Below are 10926 nucleotides of genomic sequence, written 5' to 3'. Positions count from 1 at the left end.
GTTTAAAATAAAATTTGTGGAAAAATTATTTTTAAAAATAAATAGGTCCACTGTTATTTTTCTTTGTCGATGCAATGATAACTATCTTTTATCAATTTCTGTCAATGCAATAATAACTTCTACATTTATTTATACAGTGGATTCCGGTTATTTTGGCCACCAGTTAATCGGGGCAGCGTTTATTTGGGGCAAATCTTAAAAAACTGAAACCAATCGAGAAAATAGCCAGGGTTTACTTCGCTTAATTGGGGCAGGAGACCGCAGCACTGGAGATTACCCTACGATTGTCTCAGACGGTACCACGTGGTTCGGTCGAAATTCTGGAGGTAACACTCATAAAACAATTAGCAGTCACCTGTTTATTGGGCTTTTCTGTTAGTGAAATCTATCATAAACGGACAGTAAACTCGATCTTATTGAATTTGTGATAACATCGACAGCTGGAATTCTGTGGGTTATTATGGTGAACTGTGTTTACACTTCCATGAAATCTTAAATCATATAAAAAAAATTAATTTTCAGATCTCTTCATTCCTATTTTTAAAGCTTTGTAACTCGTTACTCTGTTCTCACTTGCACGTATCGTGTTACTTGCAATTTGTGTGTGTGTTCTTTGTGATTGATTGCTTATCTTTTTACTGTTTTAAATTGTAACCCCCACCCACAAATGTCAGCGAACAGAAATGTCAACTAGTTAGTATGTACATATTACAGTACGTATTAATTATTCCGATTATCACGCATATTCTTCCAATTTTCACGTATCATTTAGTTTTTTTAATTGGTAAGATAATAAATTTGTGCTTAATATATCTTTGCTTTTATAGCCTATGGATAATATTCCTCCTATTTTCACTAATTAGAATCGCTGTTTAATAGAATTAAAATTCAATTCACAAACGTGATCACAATGACCCGCGCTTACTGCACATCATATAGTGAACGGTACTTTACTATGGTGACTCCGTCGTAACATGATTTGATTGTACAGTGAACCAATTGTAAAGGGGGGGGGTACATTGTATTTTTTATCTATTTAAGTGAAACTTCGGATAATTGGAGCAGCCGCTTAATCGGGCCAAAATGCACTAGTCCCAATATGTCCCAAATAACCGGAATGGACTGTATATCACATGATAGTTTCATCATCTTATAGATCAGAATCCCGAGAAGTGAATAAATTCTTGAGAATTAGTTCTATAAGTTTTTCTGCTTTTGTATGCTTAAACCAAATAGCTGAAGTTAACAGGTATGAATTTTTATTCCGATTTTTAAAGTTGTTTTCTAACCACCATCTTTTAAAAATTGTGGCTACAATTACTTGGTAAGACAGATAATATATGGCAACACCTATTTGAAAATTTCTATGCAATTTGTGCAAAAATAGACATTATTTGAAATTACCCCCAGATAACATTCTTTGGAATGTTATATTTACATATATACACTCCAATCCTACACTGCTGGTAAACATACATACTTGCTAAAGTGCTAATTAATTAAAATGGTCTCGAGATTAACCTATCACAACTGCATCTTTACCTTAAAGAAAAATATGCAGGTAAAATTATAAATATTAATTTTACTATAAAATTAATTATAATCATTAAGATTTAATTATTTTAATAATAAGAAATGAGGTTTCTGATATTTGGATGTTTTGTACTGACTTATGAAATCTGCACTATGTGATAGTTGACTATTTGGCCAATCACAGCAGCCCATGTGCTATTGTTATCCCCAATGAACATCATATTTAATATTATGCAAAAAAAATTGTAAAACCTACAAAACCTTTGATATTAATTTTTGGTGGATTTTTTTTTTTTTTTTTTAAACGTGTAGGTAAGTTTTTATTTCTGTGCACTGCAATTGATCATTTGCCAGCCCTGGTTTAGACCTGATATTAACAGAAAAGGCCCACCCAAAAGTGGTTCTAATTTACTTTAAGGATCTAATTAACAAGATAAGGTAAGAATGTGCCACCCATTGTAGCATACTATTATTGCTGTTTGCTACATCTACAACTGAAACAAGCTCAGTGGCATCTGTCTTTGGAGACAAGTAAATGATATACTAACACCACACCAAAATAATTTTAAAAGGAGGAATCATCCTTACACATTTTCTGGAAAACATAAGCTTTCTTTGTCTCTCTCTCTCTCTCTCTCTCTCTCTCTCTCTCTCTCTCTCTCTCTCTCTCTTTTTGTCTTGCTAACAAGCAAACAGAATTTGACATTGATTCTTTATTCTTTCACTATTCTTTTAATGACACTGTGCACAAACATAACAACACTCTGTATTCAAAAGCAAAATAGAGGTGCACGAACTATACTTTCCAAAGTGACTAATGCCACATATAATTTGTGTGCAAATAATTTGCTCCACATAAGAAAGTAAGTTCTATATTTACTAAACCTAATATGCAAGTGTATTAACTGGGAGGGAGCAAAAAACTCCTTTTTCACAGGGCTCAAATATAGAGTCAGAATAAGAGATCAGAATATGATTAAGATAAAATAAAGACAATGTTAAAATTTATACATATAGCTGTACATCACTGGCAATTGTAATGCTCAAAACAGTGACCTGTAGGCTAAATGTCGGAATAGAATAATCATGCAGTCTTAAATTAGAATTTAGAGATTCTAATGTGTACAATTTGAATTTTTTCTTTACTTTAAGAAAAAAAAGAATGGACAACAAGTATTGCATGAACAAATTATTCAAAATATAAAATTACTGGAAATAAGAAATGGAAAAGGGCAAGATATAAGATAGGAATCTACAAAGAAAAAGGCAAGGCAAGGCAAAAGCTTAAGGCATAAATAATTACACAGAAAATATGCCACAGAAATAAATCCAGACTATGACAGTCTAACAAATTCATAATTTTTTTGAAACATCCTGGTACATGACTAGTTTATCATTAGTTACTACAGATCTTCCCTAAAAATCATTGCATGGCAACACTAATACGAATCTCAACAAATAAAGCACTCTATCAATGTGCTGCAAGTAGAACAAAAGTTAATAAATTTTGAAATCTATTGACCAAGACTTTGGAAATTTCAATCTGTTATGCAATATGACATTAATGCTGCTCTTAAGATTATTTTCAACTATAAATAAATATTGTGCAAGGCCAAGATATAATCTGCTGGTTTTTTTTTTTTTTTTAAATACTTTTGCCCTATACCTTTCTTTTATATATTCCTACCTTATAATTTTATAAATTTCTATTTAACACAATTATAATTAATACTTTTATCATGTTTCTCATGTAATAAACACTGTAAATGTATTTATCTGGTCAGCTTGCCCATACTTGGGTTCGAATGACATTAAATTTACAATTAATGAAGGCTCATGCAGACATCAATTGTACACTAAGATTTTATCATCATACCATGATAAATTCTTACTGATTTTTTTTTTTTTAAAGCTGTAACAGTAATAATTATGACTATATTTACAAATTAAATTATAATTTTCAACAAAAACACCAGTCAAGATAGTACATGCTCCATCAGAACACTTTAATATTGTTGCAGCCAAAGGTCAGAATCAGCCCAAGAAAAATTCTGGAACTAACTGATGAAAGACTTGAGCAGTATTTAACAAGTACTACTAAAAAATTAAGCAAAAAATACTGAGTTGTAACACTTCCTTAGACCTGCACTAATCTTTATAGTGGAACCTCTGAAACATCAAAGCAAGTAGATGATTATTATCCCTGGTGTGCTTCTTACTAGCAACTCTTAAGCACTGCTATTAACACTTATAGCATTAAAATAAATGTTAACTTGTTCTGGGAGGTAGGCAACATGAAGTAAGTCTGACTTTAAGCTGCAAGTGAATTCCTCATTCTTATGCAGATACATGAACAGGAGAAATACCATAATTGTTGCCATAGAAAATTGCCTTTTGTATGTACCGACATCTAAGGCATGTGTACAGAGAATGCTCTAGTAAAATCAAATAAAATAAAGCCCAATTTTGTCCCACAAGCTAAGCACTGAACTACACCTGACTTTTTTTTTTTATATTGAAGTTACAAAAAAAAAAAAAAAAAAAAACCTCAGAGGCAATTTTATATAACTGCTTTTAGATGTAGTATCAACTGATCCCAACACCACTTCTGGTCCCAACTGCTCATACTCATTCTTTGCCACAAATTATAATTCGATCACACTAGATGAATCCAATATGGTTTCTTGAAATTGTGTTGTTGTTTTTTTTCTTCTGCTTTTGTTCATAATTATTACAATCATGCAAATCTTGGAAGCACACTGTCTACTTTGTCCTCCACAGCTTGTGGGACAAGGGATGCTTTGGAAAAGTCACATTCAGGCTTTATAGAACTGCAGAAAGACTATTTCTTATTTGAAAATAAATGTTCATAAGTCTGCTGCCACTGCCAAGTCTGAAAAGCTGAATTTATATTTTTACTTTTTTTTTGTGGTGCCTGGTAATGGCAGCTCTTTACTGGCTCCTATAACTGCTACTGCGACTACCACTTCTTGTTCCAGCAGTCCCCCTCTGCGCTGAAAGAGAAATTCATAAATAACTGGATAAAAAATAACTAATATCTTTCAATTTCCTTTAAGAATTTAAATTGGCTTAGCAGCACCTGTTGTACAAAAATTCCATATTTAATAACTCAAAAGGAACAAGAAAGTTTACTTATTGTAATAGAAGAGACCTCGGGCATCAGGTATACTCATTAATAAGAATATTGTAACCACTGATGTGAACGTTAAACAATTTATTTAAAATAAAAAATATATAGAGATTAAAATAACTACAAAAAGAAACAAAATGCATGGTATAGCAATTAAAAGTGATAAGAATAAACATACAAGAAGCTTTCGAGGCATAGGTACCTCTTGTTCAATTTAGATTGAAGCAACAACAACTTTCTTATACCCCAGAAGATACACCAGATATACCACACTATGTGCGTGAGCCTGGTGGACGAAAGAAAAGAAAAAGAGGGAAGGGAGAAAGTAAAAGGAAGAAGCAGGCTAACATAATTTAACACTCATCAGACCCTGAATGCAGTACACTACTACCTGCTCGATTATTTACCTGCCAGCCTCCACAATAGGATTCATGTGGGCTCCAATGTTTTATCAAGATTCATAACAATTATAGGTTTTTATTGAAATTTTATAAAATTTAGTGTAATACCCTTTAAAATAATTTACAGGATGGCGAATCCTTGAAAATTTTGGAAGCCTATTATTTTACAGACAAAAGTAGCTTACAACCTGTTTCAGAATTTTCAATCACCTATCTTGGAAGTTAGCACCACTATTTCTGCAGTTATGATGGACAATGCAAATAACTGAAAACTGAAAAGTTGGAGAGCATTAACAACTTGGTAGAAATCTGCAATCATTACAGTTGCACATGAGTGAAACAAAACGCAGGGTACACCAGTGGCATACTTGAAGGGCAAACCTGCATATACTTGTGGATCTGCAAGGCCTCAAAGAAGACCTCAAGCCTCTGTTAACTAAATTCTATTGCAAATTTAGTACATAACATAGCAACAGAACAATGTATATGGTAAGTCTGCCATAGAACATACAGTAATACAGTAAGCAATAAGAACATACAGTACAGTTACCATTAATGACAAACAAGAATAAAAGGCACACAAGTTAAACTCTAAATAACATAGTGAAAATCATGCAGTGCAATGGTGTTAACAGAGGCTTGAGGTCTCCTCACAGATGCTGCAAGAACAACATAGATCCTGGATTTTATGTAGCTCCAAAGTAAAAGAGCTAGCAAAATCAATTCACTGCTGTCTGAATAGGTCTATTAGGCATTGTATGTGCAGATTATACTATTTGGTTTTTTTTGGTTTTTTTTTTAAGAGCATTAGCAACTAAGGCCATATTGCTCCGGTGCGGTGGTCATTCCCTGACCTTTCCGCATGCTCCGTATTTGGTGGTGACGGGCTCGAACCCCGGTCCAATCAAGAAGCGTGTGCTACGCACTGCTGCTCCTTCCCACCTGGCTACGGAGGCGCCTGCAGATTATACTAAACTGATACTCTCAAACTATGTATTAGACTGTAGTGCCCCAAAAGGGGTAGTGTAATCAACTTCTTAAACAGCTTACAAGAATTTTCCCATCATTCCTGGCACACACAAAACTCACTATGACTCACTCATGGCATGCATGTTGCCAAGATTTCTGAGGTTCCCAAAGATAGAGTTCACTTATCAATGTTTTACACAGGTACAGGACTATGACTGTAAAAGTTAACAACACTATGGATACATAAGCACTTCAGGGATGCTTACCATCCATGTGTATTTGACAACTCCCCCTTGTATTAGATAATCAAGAATAATTAACACCAGTTTGGTAATGAAATTTACTCCATTCCATAGTAACTTCAAGTTTTGGACCACACCTGAAGATTGTCAAATCCATGAACAAGGTAAGGAACACTGGAGTCATTATAGAGATTGCCATGGCAGAGGAAACCAAACACATAAGGGAATACTTGTAGGTTAGTAAACTGAACTCTGGGTAGAGCTCCTAAAGGGAAAGGGCTATTTAGCATATTGTGTTGTTGGTTGGTTATTTGGTTTTTAGGAGCATTAGCAACTAAGGCCATATTGCTCCGGGAATATGCAGTGGTCATTCCCTGACCTTTCCGCATCCTCTGAATTTGGTGGTGATGGGTTCGAACCCTGGTCTAATCAAGAAGCGTGTGCTACGCACTGCTGCTCCTTCCCACCTGGCTACGGAGGTGCCAGCATATTGTGTGATGTAGAGAAGGTGGCACAGGCGCTGGAATTTATAGATGATAAAGGAATTTGTATTTAGACAAGCTATTAACTCGAGAGCACCAGCACTTTAACAACTGTATTGCAGATGTCTCCCCCAGGGTATGGAAGCTGCTGCAGGCTTAGGAGCGGACAAATGCTGTGTGGAAGTCACAAGTCAGATTCCATGAACATTATGCTACTTTAAAGTGTCACAAATGCCAAATGTATGGTTACACTTCTCATACATGCACACAAAAATATAGTATGTACAGACACTGTTGTCACAAGGCATACATATAAGTAATATCAAAGTAGAAATCCCAACCTAAATGTGCAAATTGCAATGCGGTGACCTAAATCATGCCACTCCATCAGGGACCCAAATTGTCTAGGCTATCAGCATGTAATCAAACAGCATAAACTTAAATTATACAACCAACAAGCATTAAAGCTCCTCCAAATAAATGCCTGGAGAGAGTATGTTGTAGCGCTGATCAGGTGAAACTGAAGATGGAAGAACAGCACACAGATATCCTAACCATCCAAGGAACTGTACACACACACTGTGGTCAGGGGCCATCCCTGGTCCAACAGGGTGGTGTAATCCAGTGATTAGAAACATGGCTCTAACCATAACCAAAGTAAACTCTTTGTGCACAAGCTTTGCCACATATACTCAAATAAGAAGTCATCTTGGTTCTTTCCATGTCATCTCAGTCTACTGAATGGATATAGCTCCTTATATCCACTATCTTCAGACTGCTCTGGCATCTTTATCAGGTCACAGATTACTGGATGCATATTGTTGATCCAGGCTCTGACATAACCTGACTGAGGACCATGCCGGTACTCATAATAGCAAGGAAATCCTCCATCAGCCAGCAGATGGAGGATTTCCTTGCTATTATGCCTTTTACTGTCTAAACCAGCCACACAATCTGCCAACTTTTAGTTTCACCTTATCAGAAAGTAATATTGGTGTTACCTTAACCACCACTGTTATAGCTTCAAAGTTTACAAACTGGCGTGTCCACAAGGCATGGACTACCTCAGACCACAGAGCAATAGCCTTCTACCTTGTATGCCAAATGGAGACATCCCTCCATTCTTTAACATAATCATGTTCAATATTAAGAATGCAAATTGGGATTCTCTCAGACTAGTAATCCAGAGAACCCCCACTAAATTCCTTAAATCAACAGACTGCTCAGAACCACTCTGAAAAAAAATCATGCAGATAATAACTGATGCATGCAATGCCTCCATGCATATAGAGAAACCTAGGAAAAATTCTGTCCCCTTGTGGTGCCCTGAGCTGGAAACCTTCCAGTGAAGGTCTGCCAGGCGAGAAAAGACTTTCAAAGGGCACAAGCAATTTGGCCTGAAAATGAGGTGAATGCTGTGAGGGAGACTACAGGAACCTCAGAAACAATTACACCATCTTCATCGGGTACAAGAAAAGGGAATCTGGCAGGCCTTGGTTGGGATGACTGGGAATGCAGACCATGAGGAATTGTTTGCCGCATTGCCACAAACAATGCTTCTGCCAGGTGAGGTGGTAAATATTAACAATACCATGGATGGTGTCTCTACCCATACCTGGGAGGACACTGTCATAAACAATGTATTATTCTCTGCTGAACAACATGCTCTAATCTAAGCTCAAACATCAGCAGGTCAGAAGTAGAACCTCCCTTCTCCCACGAAGAGCTAAAAGACACTATGGACTGTACTAAATGCAACGACTGTCCCAGACATGACCTGCTAGAGGTGATCAAGGAATTGGCATTTGCCTCCCCTGACCATCTACAACTACTGCCTTGCTCAGGAAATGTTTCCTGCCCTCTGGGAACAAGCTCTATTCAGAATGATACTGAAAAACCCACCCCTCTATTGAACCCAGACCTTATTAGCCTATTGCCCTGATAATAGTGATTGATAAGATCCTGGAAAGGCTTATACTAAGCTGGCTACTTGTCCATTACCACCAAGCTCTGCACTCAGACAAGCAGTTTGGTTTTAAGCCTGGAAATTCCACAGAACAGAAACATATGTTGGCCATATACGTAGATTTTGCTGGTGCCTTGTGGTGGCCTAGCACCCTGCACTCCGCCATGCAAATGTGCCACAAAACCTCTGCAACATCACTCAATTATTTTGAAAACAGAAACTACAGTCCATTCTTTTGGATCACAGTACTTAATGAGCTTCTCAACACAGACATTCCGCTCTTATGATTGCCCTCTTAATCACTGCCTCTAAGATTTTTCTATCACTGAAGTCAGACTAACCAGTCTGTAGTTACCAACTTCATTCTTAGAACTGCTTTTATGTATTAGCAATACATTGGCACTTCTCCAATCCAAAGATATCCTCAATTAACCTCAATGGTTCAATACACTCCCTCACACTCTCCCTCAAAACTACAGGGTAAATGCCATTAACTCCGGAAGCCTTACTTGTCTTTATGCTCAAAAGTTTTTCTAATAATCATCCGTAATTACAGCATCACTAATTTCATATGGCTCAGCCTCTTCTCAGCACAAATGGTCTTTTGTCAGTAAAGACTGATTGCAAAGTACCCATTCAATCCATCCACAACATCAGCCAGGTTATTTAAGGCTTTCCCACACCCAGTGCACAAAGGTCCAATCTGATTAGCTTTCTTTGTTGTATTCACATACATGAAAAATTCCTGGCAGGTAATGGCAAGTGCTCTCCCACTGGATATGGAAATGCCAAGGTCTCTATTACAGACTGAGCTAATGATTCCAAACCAGAAAATAGCCACTGAACTAAAACAAAGATGGCAAAAAGGTTGGGATCAGACCACTAAGGGAGAGGTGACAAAGAGATTCCTACCAAATGTGGCACTGGTTTCCTCCAAGACCACTTTATCACATCTCTAGTTTGCCCAGGCTTGTTTATGACTTTCTTCCTTACAAGACACGGCTCTTTCAAAGCCAAACTACATGCCCTAGGGGCTAATAGATGACTTGAACTGCACCTGAAAATTGGGAGCACCTCTTCATTACACAGGAAGGATACTACAAAGTACTCACAAAATATGAAGAGACAGTCTTTAAATTAAGAAGACAAACTCTTAGGCAAAACCAGCAAGACACCCATCAGTTTTAACTAGTACACTCAAGCTATAGCAATGTACTATAAAAAGCCAAACTCAGCTGATCTGGCTCATCATTTTACAACACAACTATACGGTGTGACGCTCACTTGAATGTGACACAATTGCATTTACTATCTAAATTAACTCTTAGGATCCTGTCTAGGCAACTTTTGCTCCCTTGCTCAATATCAGTGTGGATTGCCTGTTGTACAAAGCAGTGCAATTGTGTGCTTGTGAACTTGGAGTGCATATGTATCTAAATGTTGTCTGTGTGTGTGAATGAGTTTAAGTAATGTGTGCACATGCCTGTATTATGCTCTGTGTCCATGTGTGTGCAATGAGGTTGATGCATGATATGTGCATTATTTGCACATATAACCATACCCACGTGATCAGTTTGTATGACAGATAAATTGGGTAAATTTAACTTGCAAAAAAAAAAAATGTCTATATTCAGTGTTATCATGAATGACAGTGACTGTGGATTGAATGGATGCAAGAGATACCATCCATTTTAGATGTTATGAATGTGCACACTGAATATGCACCCAAAAAAAAAAAAAAAGTTAACATTGTAAATACAGGTTAAGACATAAATGTCAAATGAATAAGCTGTGCTATGACTAAATGGGTGCTCATGGTTTGTTAAGAAAAAAAGAAAAAAAAAAAAAGAAAAGTGTTTGTTGTTGTTGAAAGCTACAACTTAATTGTTTACACCCTGAATGTGTGTGTATGGGGGGGAATGATGAATCATAAAATGTCTTGTGTACATGTGGTGTGATAGGTGTATAAATAAATAAGAGTATATGTTGTGAATCTTGCTTTGTAGGACAGATATCCTGCCCTTGCTGACAGCATGCTATTTCCTCTTTTCAGGTGGCATGGTGTGGAATGCTGACACTGGACCAAAAACACTTCCACTTACAGTACCCTGGCACTACAGGTTGCTTCTGTAGAGGGTTCCCCCCTCTGTTTCCTATTCTTCCAATTTCCTGGCAGAGGCCT

General features: G+C 36.7%; 1 protein-coding gene across 4 annotated transcripts in view; it reads right to left on the bottom strand.

Moving 5' to 3' along the window:
* Positions 1-4085: 4085 nt before the first annotated feature.
* LOC150080020 (caprin-1-like) overlaps positions 4086-10926 on the bottom strand; it is a 248578-nt gene continuing 241737 nt past the window's right edge. For 2 of the 4 annotated variants that reach the window (XM_090382371.1, XM_090382374.1), the window contains one exon: positions 4086-4547. In XM_090382371.1, the coding sequence (XP_090238497.1) occupies positions 4486-4547 (62 nt within the window). In that variant the 3' untranslated portion in view covers positions 4086-4485. The remainder of the gene's footprint in view (positions 4548-10926) is intronic. The other 2 variants (XM_090382373.1, XM_090382375.1) reach the window with 1 other exon arrangement.

This window comes from Mastigoproctus giganteus, chromosome 10 (genome assembly GCF_048544385.1).
Source record: "Mastigoproctus giganteus isolate SK-2022 chromosome 10, ASM4854438v1, whole genome shotgun sequence".
NCBI classification, from domain to species: domain Eukaryota; kingdom Metazoa; phylum Arthropoda; class Arachnida; order Uropygi; family Thelyphonidae; genus Mastigoproctus; species Mastigoproctus giganteus.
Note: the sequence above shows the minus strand (reverse complement) of the source record. Positions and strands in the feature narration are given on the sequence as shown.